General features: G+C 46.6%; 2 protein-coding genes across 2 annotated transcripts; one reads left to right on the top strand and one right to left on the bottom strand.

Annotated features, from left to right (window-relative positions):
• Positions 1 to 967: 967 nt before the first annotated feature.
• las1l (LAS1 like ribosome biogenesis factor) lies at positions 968 to 5,582 on the bottom strand. The gene is made up of 13 exons (XM_047020002.1): positions 5,079 to 5,582; positions 4,785 to 4,910; positions 4,604 to 4,673; positions 4,405 to 4,486; positions 3,885 to 4,049; positions 3,731 to 3,777; positions 3,368 to 3,477; positions 3,187 to 3,272; positions 2,788 to 2,997; positions 2,359 to 2,506; positions 1,845 to 2,167; positions 1,430 to 1,580; positions 968 to 1,197 (listed from the first exon to the last, which is right to left on the bottom strand). Exons 1-13 carry the CDS (start codon positions 5,222 to 5,224, stop codon positions 1,110 to 1,112), a joined length of 1,752 nt encoding a protein of 583 aa, XP_046875958.1. The 5' UTR covers positions 5,225 to 5,582; the 3' UTR covers positions 968 to 1,109.
• A 509-nt stretch (positions 5,583 to 6,091) lies between these two features.
• On the top strand, positions 6,092 to 20,428 carry msna (moesin a). Its single transcript, XM_047020003.1, has 14 exons — positions 6,092 to 6,448; positions 12,927 to 13,010; positions 14,404 to 14,499; positions 14,638 to 14,760; positions 14,851 to 15,002; positions 15,314 to 15,397; positions 16,008 to 16,154; positions 16,496 to 16,592; positions 16,701 to 16,864; positions 17,652 to 17,782; positions 18,040 to 18,200; positions 18,415 to 18,507; positions 18,948 to 19,178; positions 19,279 to 20,428. Exons 1-14 carry the CDS (start codon positions 6,437 to 6,439, stop codon positions 19,441 to 19,443), a joined length of 1,740 nt encoding a protein of 579 aa, XP_046875959.1. The 5' UTR covers positions 6,092 to 6,436; the 3' UTR covers positions 19,444 to 20,428.
• Positions 20,429 to 20,512: the final 84 nt, after the last annotated feature.

Genomic DNA, 20,512 nt, shown 5'->3' with positions numbered 1-20,512 from the left:
TGATACTTTAAAGTCGTCATGACCTTGTTAATGGTGAAGCCTGACCAGCAGGAGTTATTGTTGGGGTACACTACTGACAAACAGGTACATTGTTTACGCAAACTATTTTCATTATGTAGTTGAATCAGTGTTGTGTAAATGCCAGCTCACATACATGTTTGAGAATCTCTTCCACACCCAATCATCCCCACTAGCTTCTCTCAGGTACTATGAGATGTATTCCAGATTACAACTTTGCAGACAATACTATTAATGTTTTCTAATATAAATGAACACACCAAGTCAACCTGTTGAATTAGTGCAGATCTCATGTTCAAAACGATAAGTTGAACTGTCTTGTATTGTGATTTTTTGCAATGTAAAAGCGTTAAGAGTGAGGTGACCATTTAGGTTGTATGTTATGAGCTGCAATAGTTAATTGTAATCTGTGTTGAATGCAAAGCATTGCTTTTAAATTGTTTTAAGTGACAAAACAAGAACCAAAAGACAAAAAACAACCTATGATCTATTTGGGTCAGTTGGCTCAAACAAAATGTAAGTCTTAATGACAAAATGTGTTTGTTCCTTCTAATAAAGCTATATACTATGTTAGTCTTTTTCCATTTTCTTTAAGATATAAAGATCTATTAGGTGCTTACTTGTATTGTCATAGTGACAACGGCACAAATACCAGTTTAGTATTCTTAAAGGTAATTGTTGTGTTTTATTGAACATTCTTTCTGTGTCCATCTGTGTCCTACAAGGAAGGTTCCTGGTCTTTCCGACTGAATTCTCTCTGGGAAATCCCTACAAAATGACGACAACACAATGTCACAATCATTGTACTTTAGGCTGGTTAATTCAAGAGCAGTGTTTATTTAACTGCCTATGGTCAAGCAAGCCGATTTAAATCTGCGACGGGTAATGTAAAAGTGATGTGATTACTAGATGGAATCGGTGTGTAAATAAGAGGAAATGCAGGACTGTGTAAGTGATATTCTACATTTATTAAGAAGAATGATGTATGTCACAGAGCCTTAACAAAAAGGAATTCTTGGTCAAACGGCTTTACAATGGCAAAGACGACCCAACGCCGAAGGCTCTGATCTGACCAAACATGGCAGGTGGGTTTAAAACAGTTGCAGTCCAGCTTTTAACTTGCTGACGTCACCGTGTGTCCAGAGAGATCCGTCGTTGGCTCTGAGAGGCGGAGGGAGCCTACAGGAGAAGACGTGGAGGGAAACACAGCAGAATAGATTACAGATCACACAAATGTCTTGTTTACATGAGACACATGGTTTTTAACAAGCATCAACACATTTCACTAATGTATCATTCAGACTATATTCAAACACTGCCAGGAGAAATTTCAAGCAATAACTATACCAAAATGAAATGCCAGACTATGTTTGGATGTGTTTGATTCAGTGATTACTGTTTTGTATCTTACCCCATATGCACGTTGTGATGTGAGGCACTCTCTTTCTCCCCCTGCTGGTCGAACACGGTCATGGTGGAGTAGTTCTCTACCATGAGGAAGGAGGGATCCTCTGATTGGCCTGGAACTTTCCCCAGAGGGAAGCTCCTCCACTGGACCTTGTCTGAGAGGGAAACACCACAATCATGCTCAGTACGGAAGGGTTAGGTACATCAAGCAACCACATCATAACAAACTATGTCTATGGTATGTTAGGAGGGAATCTGATTCTTAACAAACAAACCCAAAGGAAGGAGGACAGGATGTCTGTTCTCTAGTGAAGGACTTCAGCTGATAAACTGACTGATAGACACGATATACCAAACTTGCTGAGGGTGTAAAGCCTCTCTGACTGCCGCTGCAGTACCCTCTTCCTCCTCCTCCTCACCTGTGCACACCTGCCAGGGCGAGCCTCGTAGCTCCCTGGCTCTCTCAGCCAGGACGTCAGCGCCCAGCTGCTCCTGCCCGGCCTCCGTCCTCCCCGGTAGGGCCCCCGGGGTGGCACACCCTGCCTTGGGACGCTGGCCGGAGGCCGGGCGCTTGGAGCAGCTCAGCCTCTCGTGAAGGCTCTCCAGGGTGTAGACGGTCTGTCCTGAGAGCTCCTGGGAGGGCGGGCTCTCAGAGGGGGGCTCCTGTGTGTAGATGGAGCACAGTCTAAGCAGCTTCTGCTGCGTGTCCACAGGCAACGGATGATCCATGTCCTCTAGGATCCTGGAGAAGCGAGCAGAGAACACACACGCAACGTCTGAAGGGTGGTTTTACACATCCAGAGTTTGGTGTTCTCTTCGCCCCTTCCATTCGCAAACTGCTGTCGTTTATTATCTGTCCCTTTGGATAGAAGCTAAATGAATACAAATAACTATTTCATCCCAGAAGCAGTGACTATCTCTGGTGTTACTCACTGTTTGAGGAGGTGAGGTGAGGCCAGGCAGGGAGTGTCCAGGCATGCTGACAGAAGCTGCTGACATTTCAGATGGATTCTGTTCGTGAAAATCCTGTCCCTTATTCTGGCCTTTTTCTCAATCTTAGTTTCGTAATGGTATTCACTTCCTGTGGAAAGAACAGCAAAACATAAGGTCAAGGAACCCCAGCACTATTCTTGGATAACAATAAGAACAGAACGCACACTTGTTTACAATCCATAAACGTATCTTTTACTGAGGACTTTTAAACATCAGATTATTTACCGATTATAAAGTGTATTCCTGGACTAAAACTTTTTTCAATTGAGATCTTCATTTACATGAACTCTTAGATTGCTTAATCCATGCCTGGGAAACTGGGCCTTAGTGTAATAAAAGTTCTTCAAACAGAAAGACGACTTGTCGTACTTGTGATGTTGCAGAGGAGGAGCTCTGAGATCCAGGCAGCTAGGTAGTAGCAGCTGTGCGAGTTGCTCTCTCCAGACTGCTGCTTCAGCTCCAGGAACAGCTTCTCTAGGAGCAGGTGGACGAGGAGCGGGGAGGTCAGCAACCTCAGCAGGGGCAGCCAGAAGCGCAGGAACACCCGAGGAAGGCAAGGGGCAGTGGCGTCGGCATTATCTTGTAGAGACAAGAAAAGACACCGTAATTATTGGTGAAGTTCAACTCAAAGCTTACGTTGATTCTGTCCACTGGTTTTTACTGTCAACCGGATGAAAACAGCACTGATTGGTAAATCTTTCAGGAGATGTATTCCCGGCTTCTCATGTGACAGTGTGCTGAAACAAATGGTCTTAACTCCGGGCTTACCTGACACATCAACACCTAGGGACTCCAGCTGTTCAACAGTTGGAACCAGAAACCCATCTTCCAACAGCACGTCTATAAGTGTTTCACTAAACAAAAACACACGACAAGAGCCATTTCATTCATTAACATTCGATAATAGTGAGACACAATTGATATGGTGCAGTGCATGTTTGATGTTCACCTAGACTCGAGGGTGAAGTGCTTGATTTGAGCGAGGATCCAGCTCATGTCTGCAGAGGGGGCTGGCCACACCATCTTCTGTTTGTCTCCCCCTGTCAACTCTTCAAATGTCTACACAACAAGAACAGAACGATACACAAATCATGGCTGTGTTTTCTGTAGAAATCATAATTTAAAGAAAATGAAAGCATATTTATAAATACACCTACAGTTGCTGTAAACTATATCTATAAAGTGAATTATTGTGACAATATACTATTCCAAGTTATTAAGGAAGATAAGATTGATAGAAACGGATAAACTGAAATGTATAGACAGGAGAAAAAACTGAATGAGTGAAAGCATAAATGAGAAAAACAGTTACCTGAAACTGCTCTTTTTCATACGATATCAAAAGTTCCCGTGTCGTCCCTGTAAAGACACAAAAGCACCTCAGTGACTATACCAGAGTAGCCCCTACCTCAAGGAGCCTCACGCTCTAACCACTAAGCTGAAGCCTCCCACTACGCCTGACTCACTGTAAGTTTCCATTTCTTTCTGTCTGCCGATGAGCTCATTTTCCTGCTTCTGTAGCTCCTCCCCCTCTTCGCCGTCGGAGGCTGAGTCCCAGTCGTTGTTAAGGCCGCCGCCCAGCTGCCTGGACCAGTACTCTTGCTGAAGCCACTCCAGCACAACCTGACAACCTGCAAAACCCACAGCAGGTTCAGAACTTCTGAGCTTGTTTTGATTCGTTTTTAAGAGTTTATTGGGGGATGTTTCTCCCTGCAGGTCCAGTGAGGTGGCACTGATAGAAGATTGATATTTAGACGTGTATTTGACCATTACCTTTAGTCATTTAGCAGACGCTCTTATCCAGAGCGACTTACAGTAAGTACAGGAACATTCTCCCCGAGGCAAGTAGGGTGAAGTGCCTTGCCCAAGGACACAACGTCATGTGCACCGGCCGGGAATCGAACTGGCAACCTTCAGATTACTAGCCTGATGCTCTACCCGCTCAGCCACCTGACTCCACATGACAGATAACATCACTGTACTCACCCTTACGACACCATTTCAAGGTTGGGAGCCTACGGTGGGTTATCTCATGCCTGAGGTTAACGATCCACTCCGGAATCTTTAACTAGAAAACAAACAGGGATATTTGTTACATGATTAGACTGACTTTCTAACGGGCGACACCATGTATCAGGTTATCCTGGGGTTATGGTTACAACTATAAAATGTAGGTTTCACATACCTGGCTCGCTAACCTTCTCAAAGGTTGGGCAACCTTCTTCTGCAGCCGTTCTGTCATTGTATTGACAAACCTATTGGTAGACAAAAAAACTAAGAGTTGAAAAATAACACAAAACTGAATATGCTTTCGTTAAATGTATCAAAGATTCTGGCACAAGTGACCTGTGATTGATTATCCCCACCTTACGAGCGCAGTGCCATACAACAGAACAAGATCGTCCGCTTCCAGCTTCCCAGAGTTGTCAAGTATTTGACACCGTACAAGGTCTGCTGTGTTCTCAACCGCAATTGGAGTCGTATGGGCATACCTTATACAAACAGAAAATATTTTAAGGCATGTTTAATATGAATGGCTACAGTTCGGCGAGCTACAAGCTTTGCATGCCCGCTATTAAATAAAAGAGCGAATAATTTATGAAATAACTGCTCAATATTGTTGGCTTTATATCATAATTTAAAATAACTTTTTGTTTTACCTGCCCTTCCATGCAGATATTCTGTGTAGAGCATATTTTTGCAGAACACAATCCTTTGAATACAGGTACTCAAGAACTTGGTCCCACTCTGCCTTGTTGATCCATGCAACAACGTGCCGTCTCTTATCTGTATTTTTTTTCTTCATATTTTCTACAACTGTAATATACTACAAGTTAGTTACTAAAAAAGTTAAGCGTTCGACAGCTATTTTTAAGAATAAGCTATCTAAAGTAAGCTAACTAGCTATCAACCTGGTAGGTGTTAACATGAGTGCCTTCGCGTCTGGCAACTTTAGATCCACTCAATCAAGAGGACGCATCTTATTTTTTTATCCTTGTTATTCTCTTAAATTGTATCATATGATGTTGAAATTTAAGTCCATATACTGAATCAGGTTTAAATGTTTTCTCAGAGTACGCGGTTTAACTGAGATTGTATTTTGTAGATAGCCTTTCAAGGTAGTGTGCACTGTCCTCTGTCCCGATCGGATTGAGACAACAACATACTACATCCGGTTCCATCGATGGTAGGAAATCAATGCAACAGATTCCATGCTCAAAGGTTCCGTCAGAGAATGTTTAGGTTCCGTCTATTTCCACATAGTGCCTAATGTCTGAGGCTTTGTGTGTTTCTATATTGATATTGACTCAAATGTTAAGTTATTTAATGAACTATGAATGTATACTTTATTATAGTGGGTGTTTTAAATATAATAAATACATTTAAATAATTATAATAAGAACTACCATACTATAATAGCGTAGAAATTTACAATAAATGGTTTGAAAAGCTAGGCCTACTCATTTTGAGTTGTTGAATCCAGTTTTTATCATTTAAATAGCCCATCCCTACTGCTGGCACAAAACATTTTTCTCTTTTAGATGATTTACCACACGGATTTAGCCTATTGTTTGAAAGTTGGTCATCCCATGAAGTCAAGCCATCATTGGGAAATTGCGTCAGCAGCGGACTATGGGATACCCCCGTTTATCCACAGGAATTCTCAACTCGCGTTTAAACGTTTGACAAAGCCAGCAGCTCAAATACAGGCGGAGTCTGCTCAAAACTCAGCGTTTACCCTAAAGTCTTCATTGGCCTGGGTGTGGTTTTCAGTCACAGTAGGCTACCGTTAGCAGGAAATCAAGCGCTGAACTACTAGTTTCAGGCGAAACAAAGAAAAAGCAAGTACTCGATTTCCGCAGACTGAAAGTAAAAATCTGAACAAGTTTATTGTGCGCAGACGTTTTTTTTTTGTTGCTGCGCGCCTTCTCTAATGGACAAAAGTTTTTGCTGACTGCATTGTTGAAAGACTATTAATTTCCAATTCCAACAATCTGTGATTAAGACAGAAGACAACATGCCGAAAACGGTGAGTAGTATCTTTCTTTATGAGATGTTTTTTTTTTTTTTTTTTATCAAATTTTTTCCTCACAGTCCTCTTCCCTTCATCAGGACTAGATATAGCTCCAAATGCTATCTAGCTTACAATAGGCTAGGCTAAACGATACAAATTGGTAGACGTCTAATACGTACATTTTTCTATGCACTAAAACTGTAGCTATTATCTATTGAGTCATAGGCTATTTGAATGATTTATTTTTTTATTTGCCCACTTTCAAATGTAGCCTAACCTACGACACGTAGACTGCGGACAGGGATTTGGCAGAGAAAACTTTTAAACGCGCATCAATGCGGCAACATGAACATTTTACTTTTTAAGATTTAATACCTAATGTTTTATATCCTTCCTCACGGATTCTGAAAAGGTTTTAGATGCTTTTAATTTACTGTGGGCTATCTATTCCAGGCAATCCCCCAAACCGTTATTTTGTGTCAATGCCCCCTCCTCCCCCGCTGAAACGTGATTGGCTTCCGAATGAACTCTCAGAGGCGAGCAGGCCAGGTTACTAGTGTCCAACAGAAGCAATCCTCGAACTTAATCCTCTCTTATCAACCAAATGTTTATTTGAGATGTTTTATTCATTTGGAAACGATACATAGTTAGGGCCAGGTTCTGAGAGCTGAACCGGAAGATGCGACGCTTTCTGCCATAGTGATGGGTAGTTTCCTCCGAAGTTGTAAGCCTGATGATCTCCGTAGCTTTTTTGAAAATACGTAAAGGAGGATATATCAATTAATGTTAAGTCAAGTAGTGATTTGTTCATTCAGTATAATTCGAGATACTCAAAAGTTGGTGTTCCTGTCAGTCTACATGACCTATACGTTTGCTCTACTGTACTTAAAAGGTGTCAAGATTTGAATTATTTAAATGAATGAAGCCTTCAAATTGTTAATTGGCTTCCTCTGCCATTCACAAAATATACATAATAAATCAATGTATACATGCCAGCAGATGTATAAATTGGGTAATTAGTCTGTCAATGATTATCATAGTTTTTAGAGGGAATGTGGGGAAGTAAGTAGCAACATTTCTCAGAAAAACTATACAATTCATGGATTTTCTGAATTTACTAGCATTGTGAAAATAAACATAACACTTTCTGCTGAGTTAATTATTTGAATTAGATCTAAAAATGTGTATTTTTCAGCCTTCATTATTATGTACCCCTAAATAACCCAAAAATTATATTAGGCCTTAAATGAGCTAGTTTTGGCATTGTTTCAGCTTCCCAAGGAACAGTAATCTAGTGACTCAAGGTTTCTGAGATTACGTCAGTTCCTTTTGGCCGTTTCCTGCCCTGCAGTGTCTTGACGCAGCCTCTGAAAGCCTTATTTGGTGTTTCGCAGTACAGACTCCCCCTTCTTCTGTCTGCATAACTGCAGCATGGCTTTCAGCTATCGCTATCGCAATAGAGATTGGGAGCCCTTCTAGTTGTCACTTTATCATAACAAACTTGATTCCATTAAGTCATTTTTGCCTAATAGGGCCAGAATGACAAAGATACCGACTTTGACACAGACAGGCTGTGATTATTTTTGTAATAATATGATATATGTTTATATTTAACAGTTGGTGATGGTCAGTGAACTCAGTGCAAGCATACAATATATCCACAAGGTCGTATCAGAAATCTTACTTCTATCTTTTGGATGAAATCTTAAGATGTAGAAACATCTGGATGTGTATGTAGTTGCTCTGGTCCTTAATTCACTTTGGCGGCAAAACAATATTGTACACGTTGTTTATTTACCTCAGCACTCAGTATTCTGAATTGACTGAAAGGATATAAAATGCCTTTATAATGCTTTTATATATTGCGTTGTAGAAATACAATTGACCATATGAAGGAGTCATTATTGTTTTACATATGGGAAAGGGACGGTAAGTGAAAGCCTTTCAGTAGAAGTCAAGTTCTTAATAAACCTCAAATGAAGGCAGGCGAGGTGGAAAGGCCAGTGGTATGTAAGCAGGGGATTAGAGGCTTCAGAAGTGCACATAGCACAGCTCAGATTAACAATTTGTAATAAACTGAGCTACAGGCGGTAGGTAGCGTGTGGAAGGAAGGAATAATGCAAACGTTTGGGGGTTGTGGCCCGTAAATGGGGTTCGTCTGTGGAAGGCTCATTCTGCTCAGCTCCCAACAGTAAGTTCTGATGTTTTTTGGTGGGTTTTAAGGGAAATTGACGTTGATTAGTATTTGGTATGAAACACAAAGGTTTGAATGGTAAAAGTGTTTATGATGAAGGTTGTGCCTACATTACAGTGGTGTTTATGATGAAGGTTGTGCCTACATTACAGTGGTGTTTATGATGAAGGTTGTGCCTACATTACAGTGGTGTTTATGATGAAGGTTGTGCCTACATTACAGTGGTAGGAAGTATTTAAACTTTGTTTTTAGTGGCTTGCGCAATGTGAGATTATGAAGCTTGTTTTGACAATGGCAGTGAGTGCGAGTAAAAGTGAGTTATTAATTTAATCCAGGTTGATATGACACACACTGTTTATTCCCCTTGTAAAATATATAATATTCTGTCTTTTAGCAAAATCAGACCTTGGTTGATAGTAAAGTCTTACATAGTTCTCAGAATTTCTCACAAGGAATGTCAGCCACAGAAAACATTACGTAGATGCTTGCTGCACCTTTTCCCCAACTATATCCATTGGCTGATAGTTTTACTTAAGAACGTCTCATTATCATGTTTAGGTGCTGGTCCACACGTGGATAAATGTATAGGTAAATCATCTACAAATAAAAACCCTATGGAAAATGTGTCTGAAAATGTGATTCTTTAGGCCTAGCTTTACAGGAAGAGAAATGGAATCCTGATAAATGTTTAATTGATTTTATTTAGCTGCCATAAAATCCAATTCATTCGTAGATCAATTTAATGTATTGTGTTGTAGTGTTCATCTTTGTGGAGTCTACTAATGGAGACTAACGATTGTCCTGACAGGAAGAGTGGAAATATGGAAATCTACATGGTCCTTCAGAGAGGGCGTTCACAGCGTGGGCTAATAATAGTGTGAGAGAAGTGTTCCGAGTTCTGTCGAAGCGAGACCCACCCATACCAGTCAGAACATTCACATTCTTAGTTCCTTCTTCATGCGTGAGGAACTATTTTTATCCTGGAAAACAGCTTCTTAACTGCACTGGACTGATGGCAAAGGGCTTGATGGATTCGGCTATTGAAACTTTGTCTAATCTGTAATGTTACGCAACCAGTCTGGTTACAACCTTAACCCGTGCCTTACTTAGGCTGGTTTTTCAGTCTGCCAGTACACTGCCTGGTAGGTTTAGTGAGCAGTAAACTGTAAGAACACAGCATTGTGGATAGAGGAAATGATGAAACAGGTCCAGGAACCACTCCCTAACACTCAAAGAAAGCTGCTGTTTGTACCTCAGCTCAGTAGTACTGCTGGTCCAGACATGATCTCCGTCATATACAGGAACACCATGAAGTACTAAACACATACAAATACTAAATGATGAAACTGTTAGTGATCTGCCTGGAAGTGCTTGTCCCTTGTGGGTCGACCTAGCTCCGACATGCTGGGTGTTGAGGCCAGGAGAGAGCTGGCTCCACCCGGCTGGTGGAACATCCTACAGGGCCTCCCTGGGCCCTCCCTGGGCCCTCCCTGGGCCCTCCCTGGGTCCTCCCTGGGCCCTCCCTGGGCCCTCCCTGGGCCCTCGCTAGGCCCTCGCTGGGCCCTCGCTGGGCCCTTCTCCCTGGGCCCTCGCTGGGCCCTCGCTGGGCCCTTCTCCCTGGGCCCTCCCTGGGCCCTCGCTGGGCCCTTCTCCCTGGGTCCTCCCTGGGCCCTCCCTGGGCCCTCGCTGGGCCCTTCTCCCTGGGTCCTCGCTGGGCCCACGCTGGGCCCTTCTCCCTGGGTCCTCCCTGGGCCCTCCCTGGGCCCTCGCTGGGCCCTTCTCCCTGGGTCCTTCCTGGGCCCTCGCTGGGCCCTCGCTGGGCCCTTCTCCCTGGGCCCTCCCTGGGCCCTCGCTGGGCCCTCGCTGGGCCCTTCTCCCTGGGCCCTCCCTGGGCCCTCGCTGGGCCCTTCTCCCTGGGCCCTCCCTGGGCCCTCGCTGGGCCCTCGCTGGGCCCTCGCTGGGCCCTTCTCCCTGGGCCCTCGCTGGGCCCTCGCTGGGCCCTCGCTGGGCCCTCCCTGGGCCCTTCTCCCTGGGCCCTTCTCCCTGGGCCCTCCCTGGGCCCTTCTCCCTGGGTCCTCCCTGGGCCCTCCCTGGGCCCTCCCTGGGCCCTTCTCCCTGGGCCCTCCCTGGGCCCTCGCTGGGCCCTTCTCCCTGGGCCCTCCCTGGGTCCTCCCTGGGTCCTCCCTGGGCCCTCGCTGGGCCCTTCTCCCTGGGTCCTCGCTGGGCCCTCGCTGGGCCCTTCTCCCTGGGTCCTCCCTGGGCCCTCCCTGGGTCCTCCCTGGGCCCTCCCTGGGCCATCGCTGGGCCCTTCTCCCTGGGTCCTTCCTGGGCCCTCGCTGGGCCCTCGCTGGGCCCTTCTCCCTGGGCCCTCCCTGGGCCCTCGCTGGGCCCTTCTCCCTGGGCCCTCCCTGGGCCCTCGCTGGGCCCTCACTGGGCCCTTCTCCCTGGGCCCTCGCTGGGCCCTCGCTGGGCCCTCGCTGGGCCCTTCTCCCTGGGTCCTCCCTGGGCCCTCCCTGGGCCCTCGCTGGGCCCTTCTCCCTGGGTCCTCCCTGGGCCCTCGCTGGGCCCTTCTCCCTGGGTCCTCCCTGGGCCCTCCCTGGGCCCTCGCTGGGCCCTTCTCCCTGGGCCCTCCCTGGGCCCTCGCTGGGCCCTTCTCCCTGGGCCCTCGCTGGGCCCTCGCTGGGCCTCCTCAGCCCCTGTGGAGCTGGCGATGACAGGAAGTGGCGGGGTGACGAGGGCCCTGAGCGGCAAACAGGGTCTGCTGACACAAAAGAGAAAGAACGCAGCCCTAATCAGCCACACAGCTGGGAAATAATGCGTGCCTTTGTGGCTGGGTGCGGGCGTGGGCCCTGCCCTGTTATTTCTCCCCAGACAGACCCTCTGGTTGTTTGTGTCATCTCTGAGAGGGCACGCTTATAAACGGTTCAGAACATGTGATCAAATACCGGTGGACGACCAGAGGAAGTGTTTTAAACCCAGACATAAAAATGTATCTGTCTTTAACTCGTTCTTGTACTGTAGCCTGTGGAACAAGTCACTAATGGGATTGTAATGCAGCTGCCGTGTTCCTGTGTGTGTGCAGTAAGAGAAGCAGAGCTGTGCTGCTGCAGCTGGCAGCTGGCAGCAGAGGGGAGAGGGGGAGAGGGGGCGGAGAGTGCTGGGGTGAGGCATGGCCGGATGTTAGCTCAAGCTCTGCAGGGCTGCCTGCCTTGCTAGGCCCTGCCTGCCTCGCTAGGCCCTGCCTCGCTAGGCCCTGCCTGCCTGGCTATGCCCTGCCTGCCTCTGCCTGCATCGCTAGGCCCTGCCTGCCTCTGCCTGCCTCGCTTGGCCCAGTCACCAGAGGATGTGGTTACTTCCTGTAGAGAAGCTTAGCAGAGAGAGCACTGGGTGACAACGTGTGTCTTTAGCACAGAAGCTAACGCGAAATACAAAACCTGTGAATTTCACTTAGAGATCTGCAATCCTCAGCTCAGAGGCTTCTCTCCAATGGTAACCAGCGGAAGCTACCGTTTTCACGGTAACATTATAGAAATGAACAAAACTCTTTTCTACCAACAAACTAAGATTCTACCTAAGAATCAAAGGAAAGTAAATCTTTTGAAAAGAAATACTTAGGGGGATCTTAAAAAACCTTTATTATCTGACAAGTCAGAATTACTCCTTTTTCGATCAGTTATTAAAAACCTCCCAGGACAGGAGTTGTGAAACTCTGCGTTTCCTGCCATTGTGTTTGGTCAACTCTTTAGGATGATCATTCATTTCTGTAGTGCAACTCCCCTGAGCTAGTGTCAGTACCAGGCACGGCCCAGCAGACTGCTCTCCTCCACGCCTGTCCGACCGGGATCCCGTTCTCCCCCTGCTCTCGTTCCTGAGCAGGGCTGGTCCTAGCCCCCAGAAACACCCAAACACAACTAACATCCTCTGTCTCGCTTCAAAAAAAAAAGTGTTCATTGACTTTCCGCTCCGTCACACATTTCTGGGCTCTACCCGCGCTTGTCTTCTTCTCAGTTTTCAAACCACGATGACCTTTTGAATGAGAACAGCAATCTGCCCACTCCCAGCCTCTCAGGAATGGCAGTTACAGTTCTGAAAGACGTTGAATCAAACAGAACGTCAGGAAGATGATGTGATGTTGAATCCTGCCGTGAGATCCTCAGCTTGGGATTGTGGCTCCGTAATGATGATGTGAAGGATACTGCTGAACATAAATACATTATTTTTTACTTTAGAGTTTACCGATGAACTGCTTATATTGTGTACACGACGTCAGACTAACTGTCATGTTTCTGTCCTGATCAGATCAGTGTGAGAGTCACCACGATGGACGCTGAGTTGGAGTTTGCCATCCAGCCCAACACCACGGGGAAACAGCTGTTTGACCAGGTACGGACTCTCTGATTCGCTGGCATTTTTCACAAAGGCTTTTTTAAAGCCAATCAGTGAGAATTGAAAATCTAGATCCAGAGGGAGGTGAGTTTATTTTTAGAGAACTCTCGCTGTTCAGTTTGGTTCTTTCGATCCAGTCAAGCTGTGCTGGATGATTTGGTCTCGTGCGCCCCTGTGGCTTGCTGGACGAGTGTGCTGACCTTGAGGGCTGAAGCCCTACCGCAACGACCGTTTAAATCCAGCCCAGGTCCACTGCTACATGTCCTCCCCTCTCACTCTCTGTCCTGCAGACAGACTATTAGTCACAGAGTCTACTGGCAGCACACAAAGAGCTCAATTACCAGGACAATGAAGGCGGGCTTTGTTCATCTAACTTGTCATTTGCTCTCTCCTTCCAAGTGGAAAGAGTAAGTTCTCTCCTGCAACAGTTGGCACTCTTCAGATAGTGTCAGGCGTGCCGCTAGGATGAACAGGATCAGTCTCTGACAGCTCTGCTGTCGCTAGCTGGTCCAAGAGATGATGAACCAGAGCAGCGCTGCCGTCACCATGGGAACACCCCCACCTACCTTAAACAGCTCACAGAGCCAAACCAGCCATCCCATCTCTCCTGTATTCAAGGGAGTGCATGACTGAATATCTGTCACCATCTTAACAGGAACTATTCTGTTCTGCTTCTCAATTCAGTGTCATTGTCACAACACAACAACAATATGAGGACTGCAGCTTCACTTCAAATGTAGGGACAGGCATAAAAACACAGTATGTACACATAGAAAAACACTATGTAGTAGAATAGTATAGTTATACATATGGTAAACATGGCAGCAGAGCAGAAGAAAGTCATTCTCAGTGAGGAGAAGAGAGATGTACAGGTGGATGGCTATCTGCCATATTACTGGTTACCAAGCTACGTTATGAGACAAAACGGTCGTATTCAGTGCCGAGAACTCATTCAAATGTGAGGTTTCTAATCACAAACACTTGTCAGTGTTGTCTCATGTAGTGAAGGACAGTCTGAAGTGTCAGAGGACTCCATCTCCTAACCTGGAGCCAGATACCGTTATCTGGTCTATTTATAGTGTTGGTCAGTCAGACAAAGCGTTTCAGGGCATGCTCTGTGTGCCTGCTCTATTCATGACATGCTGTATGTATCTCCTGACACAGAAGAGCTGTGCAGTGACAGATCAGTAAAACATCTTAGAAACTCAGAGACCAGAGGGTCTAAACGTTTTACCCCAACAGAGAGTGGTTGTTTACCCCCTGCTGAGATGAGAATTCCATCTCCTCCATTCTCATAGGTTGCTGGACATACAATATGAACTGTATTGTTAACGTTATCATGGAGAGTTGAGCGAAGTTGATTCCAAAGTTGTGTTCTTGTGTTCCTCAGGTGGTGAAGACCATTGGACTGCGCGAGGTGTGGTTCTTCGGGCTGCAGTACCAGGACACCAAGGGCTTTTCCACGTGGCTTAAGCTCAATAAGAAGGTGAGACCTCTGCTTTGTCTAGTAAAAACGTCCAGGTGTGTCGAAGGACTGCGCCCCCCTCTGTGTGACAGAGCAGTATGACCCGGGTCCTGACCCGTGACCCTGTACCCAGTCCTGACCTCTGACCCCTGACCTCAGGTGACGGCTCAGGACGTGAGGAAGGAGAGCCCACTGCTCTTCAAGTTCCGGGCCAAGTTCTTCCCCGAGGACGTTTCAGAGGAGCTCATCCAGGAGGCCACACAGAGACTGTTCTTTTTGCAGGTCAGACACACACACACACATTCACTCTCACACACACACTCACACACACACACACACACACAGTGTCTGACTTCCCCCCCGCTGTGCCAGGTGAAGGAGGGCATCCTGAATGACGACATCTACTGCCCCCCGGAGACGGCTGTGCTGCTAGCCTCCTACGCCGTGCAGGCCAAGTACGCCGACTACAGCCCAGACTCCCACAACCCCGGGTACCTGTCTGGAGACAAGCTGCTCCCCCAGAGGTGAGGAACCAGGGCTCCACCTCCAGCCTCCTCCTGCTCCCCCTCCTGGCTGGAACCAGCTGGAACCGGAGGTGTCAGGACGGATCAGAGGAGTTTTAACAGTTTTGAGGGTGTCAGTGTGAGATCGATAACTTTTCCAGTTCCACATTTTCTTCTGTTGTTTTTCATAATTGTGTCATTGATTTTGCAACAGTGAGTTGAGAAGTCCCTGTAGCGGTGCTGTGTTCTGTTAGGATCACGTTGTCAAGACTAGCTGTTGGAGACACTGTGTGTGTGTGTGTGTGTGTGTGTGTGTGTGTGTGTGTGTGCAGAGTCCTGGACCAGCACAAGCTGAACAAGGAGCAGTGGGAGGAACGGATCCAGGTGTGGCACGAGGAGCACAAGGGCATGCTCAGGTAAACACACACACACACACACACACACACACACACAGGTAAACACACACACACACAGGTAAACACACACACACTCACACAGGTAAACACACACACTCACACAGGTAAACACACACACACAGGTAAACATACACACACACACAGGTAAACACACACACACACACACACACACACACAGGTAAACACACACACACACAAGTAAACACACAGGTAAACACACACACACACACACACACAAACACACACACTCACACAGGAAAACACACACACACACACACACAGGTAAACACACACACACACAGGTAAACACAAACACAGGTAAACACACACACACACACACACACACACAGGTAAACACACACACACACAGGTAAACACACACACACACACACAGGTAAACACACACACAGGTAAACACACACACACACAGGTAAACACACACACACACAGTTAAACACACACACCTTTAAACCCTTCTTAAAGAGATAAACATTACACACAATATCACTTGTCGAGCCAAGGACATGCCTCCTGAACAGAGAGAGAGTCCACAGAGAGCACGTGCTCGAGAGGTGAGCTGAGTCCCAGCGGTGTCCTTCTCTGTCTCCAGGGAGGACTCCATGATGGAGTACCTGAAGATCGCCCAGGACCTGGAGATGTATGGGGTCAACTACTTCAGCATCAAGAACAAGAAGGGCTCTGAGCTGTGGCTGGGAGTGGACGCTCTGGGCCTCAACATCTACGAGCAGAACGACAAGTGAGTGACTCAGCAAGTGGGCTCTGTTCACCATGAGAGTGATGATCTTCAGCAGGGAGCTAACTCTGTTCACCATGAGAGTGATGATCTTCAGCAGGGAGCTAACTCTGTTCACCATGAGAGTGATGATCTTCAGCAGGGAGCTAACTCTGTTCACCATGAGAGTGATGAGCTTCAGCAGGGAGCTAAAAGCTGTGGGATCTAAAAGCTGCCTGCTCAATAAACGATGGAAAGAATCTAAAGGTCGAAATATGAAAGTGGACGTGCTGTTTCATGCAGGTACTGATTTTCTCGGCGGTCAAGCTGATGTTGTTTCTGGTTGTTTTCTTTGTCTTTTTCAGAATGACCCCTAAAATCGGCTTCCCTTGGAGCGAAATCAGAAATATTTCCTTTAACGACAAGAAGTTCGTCATTAAACCCATCGACAAGAAAGCACCAGTATGTGGCCTTCAATGCACTTCTTCTGCAGAATCATTATTTTACGTGCGATCGCTTTTCACGAAAGCTTGGCAATGAGATGTGTGTAATTTGTGTGTTTTCTCTCAGGATTTTGTGTTCTACGCTCCAAGACTGCGCATTAACAAGAGAATCCTGGCTCTGTGCATGGGTAACCATGAGCTGTACATGCGCCGCCGCAAACCCGACACCATCGAGGTGCAGCAGATGAAAGCCCAGGCGCGAGAGGAGAAGAACCACAAGAAGATGGAGAGGTAGAAACACCCACAAACACCATGATCCACAGCATGACAGAAACACCATGATCCACAGCATGACAGAAACACCATGATCCACAGCAGGACAGAAACACCATGATCCACAGCATGACAGAAACACCATGATCCACAGCATGACAGAAACACCATGATCCACAGCATGACAGAAACACCATGATTCACAGCATGACAGAAACACCATGATCCCCAGCATGACAGAAACACCATGATCCACAGCATGACAGAAACACCATGATCCACAGCATGACAGAAACACCATGATCCACAGCATGACAGAAACACCATGATCCACAGCATGACAGAAACACCATGATCCACAGCATGACAGAAACACCATGAGCCACAGCATGACAGAAACACCATGATCTACAGCATGACAGAAACACCATGATCCACACCATTTCCAGCAAGATTGTGACTTGACCGACATCTTTGGCCTCTCCCAGGAATGTCTCAGTGTGTCCTCTCAGCTAGACACAAAGGATACTCTCACAGATCCACAATCTGCAACTAACAAACACTTTCTGCTCTGTCAGGACTGGGGAGTAGAGGAGTGTTTCTGCTCTGTTAGGACTGGGGAGTAGAGGAGTGTTTCTGCTCTGTCAGGACTGGGGAGTAGAGGAGTGTTTCTGTTCTGTTAGGACTGGGGAGTAGAGGAGTCAGAGCGCTCTGCTCCAGGCTCTGTATTGTGTGCTAAAGACAGGCTGACAATGTCAGGAAGTGGTGAGTGGTTCCTCCCTCATGGTTCCCTGTTCTCCATCAGGGCTCTGCTGGAGAACGAGAAGAAGAAGAGAGAGGCGGCCGAGAAGGAAAAGGAAAAGATTGAGAAGGAAAAGGAGGAGTTGATGGAGAGATTAAAACAAATTGAAGAGCAAACTAAAAAAGCCCAACAAGGTATTATAACTAATACTAGCCGTATAAGCAGTAGAAACTCAAGTCAGAATAATCTTGTGATTTTGAGAAATCATTGCCAGTGATTGCTTAATGCACAGTACTGTGTACCCATTCAATGCAGAGTGATTGGAGACCTGACAAAACTGGATGTAATTACGACTGTGTGGGTGTCTGTCTGCGTGCTCGTGTGTGTGTGCTTGTGTGTGTGTGTGCTCGTGTGTGTGTGTGTGTGCTCGTGTGTGTGTGTGTGTGAGCAGAGCTGGAGGAGCAGACTCGCAGGGCTCTGGAGCTGGACCTGGAGAGGAAGCGGGCTCAGGAGGAGGCTGAGCGGCTGGAGAAGGAGCGAAGGACGGCGGAGGAGGCCAAGAGCGCCCTGCTGCAACAGTCTGAGAACCAGATGAAGAACCAGGAGCATCTGGTGGGTCCTCTCACCCTCACCCTCCTGAGTCCCACAACCATGTCCCACAAACATGTTAGCTCCATTAACTCGGCCTCAACCCACCTACTCAACCTCAAACAAAACAGATTATCTGGGCCCTATCTCTCTATGTTTGCATTCTTCTCCCTGGTTGTCACCCTGGTTGTCACCTTGGCGTGGAGGAAGTGACCCTGACTCCAGTTTGTTCCCTCAGGCAACAGAGCTGGCTGAGCTCACCTCCAAGATCTCCCTGCTGGAGGACGCCAAGCAGAAGAAGGAGGATGAGGCTACGCAGTGGCAACAGAAGGTGTGTTCTTTTGCTGTTCTGCTGCTTCTGTGCCCTCTGACACAAACACCTTAGCACATATTTGATGTGCAAATCCCTCCCTCCCTCCAGCTCTGCCTCCCTCAGGGGGGCTGTAAGTGCCCCTCTCTCTCCTGGTTCTGTTGTTTCCCCAGGGAGCCCCTGCTGGGCTGGCCGCTACAGAGCACCATCCCCCACCACCACATTCTCCCTCCTTCAGCACTCGAAAGAATCAAAATCCAGCGTCAACAGCTCCCAAATGTCCTGTGATTGTGTTGTTTCAAACGAGAGAACAAACCTTTCAGCGGCTGTACTATTCATAGGCTTGAGTACGATTCGGCTTACTGTTCCACATTCGGCATGTGTGTGGAGGCAGACGGTGTAAGGGCGCCTCTGGTCGCTCCCTGTCTTCTCTAACCTCGTCACGGCGTGTTGTCTTCCAGGCCACCATGGTGCAGGAAGACCTGGAGAAGACCAAGGAGGAGCTGAAGAGCAGGGTGATGGCGTCCCACGTCCAGGAGGCCGTGCAGGCGGAGGACGAGCACGACGAGAACGACGAGAGCAGCGCCGAGGCCAGCGCTGACTTCGCCTCTGCCGGCACCTACAAGGACCGCAGCGAAGAGGAGCGCATGACTGAGGCAGACAAGAACGAGCGCGTGCAGAAACACCTGCTGGTGAGTGTCCGTCCCTCCCTGGGGGGGGTCAGGGGGTCAGGGGTCAGGTGTGTTGCGCTGTGTGACGACGGCAGTGCTGATGTCGCGTCTCTGCCCACAGGCACTGAGCTCAGAGCTGGCTAACGCTCGGGACGAGACCAAGAAGACCCAGAACGACCTCATCCACGCCGACAACGTGCGGGCGGGGAGAGACAAGTACAAGACCCTGAGGCAGATCCGCTCAGGGAACACCAAGCAGCGTATTGATGAGTTTGAGTGTATGTAACCTGTTCATGACTCCCCACGGCTACGGCCCTGGACTGGGTCCCATCATCTTAGACTGTAGACCTGCCTTTCACGAGCTACAGTGCCTTACACCTACACAAGACAAGTAAATATTATGTGAGGAAAAAGAACAATACAGCACATTGTACAGTAATATTGATACACAAATCAAGTATTGTCACCATAGGCGGGAATTTGGTGGATGCACCTGTTCTTAAGGGAGATGTTTTAGCAATACAAGAACGGTGTTGAGAACACAAATTGGATCATACCCTTTTTATGCTTTAGAATTTGGGACCACAGTTGAGAGAGGGTGTTTGATAGATTGTAATGGCGCAATTTTAAAATTAATTCCGCACTCATCATCATTTCTTCAAATAACTGAAAGGACAGGCAAATTGTACTATGTTGTTGTCAATTTAGGTATCATTGTTGAAGAGCATTGTTTTTGGTTGGATCATTTACTGTAATCTTTTTGGGCAAAGAAACCATCAAACTGTATTTAGAAGGACATCTTTTTGGAAAACCTTTGCAGTATTATTATCACACATGATTTTACTATGTAAGACCACATTAAACGAGCGCTGGAATCCCACGTTTCAGAAACACACACACTGACTGGTTATAGACGAAGGTGTATCTGCTATGGCGCATAGCCATGCACAGTAGTAGCTCAAATAATTAGGAATTCTTTTTTTATACAAATCTTTTGCTAAACTTTTTACAACACAGTATGTGGCATTTGAAGCACTATGATTAAAAAGCCTGCCTCTTAAGGGCTGTTTTGTAATTTGGATTTTTCAAGTTGTGATCACGTGTAAAAGATAGTGTTTTATCTTTCTATTTTAAATTATGAATGACTGTTAAGTCAGCAGCCAAAAATGAAAAAGATAAATATAGTCAGGACGCTCCATTTCCTTTGCAGTTTTTCAGAAGGTCTTTGCTGCTTGAAGTCTTCATCTGTCAATAAAATAGAAGAAACTTCAGTTGTCTTTTCTTACACTTTTGTGTTGTTTTTTGTTTGTCACTGTACTGTTTTAAGAAATTATATTATGTATTGGCACTCGAAA

The sequence above is a fragment of the Hypomesus transpacificus genome, chromosome 5, assembly GCF_021917145.1.
Source record: "Hypomesus transpacificus isolate Combined female chromosome 5, fHypTra1, whole genome shotgun sequence".
In the NCBI taxonomy this organism is placed as follows: domain Eukaryota; kingdom Metazoa; phylum Chordata; class Actinopteri; order Osmeriformes; family Osmeridae; genus Hypomesus; species Hypomesus transpacificus.
The sequence above is the reverse complement of the archived record's forward strand: the minus strand, read 5'-3'. Positions and strand labels throughout refer to the sequence as shown.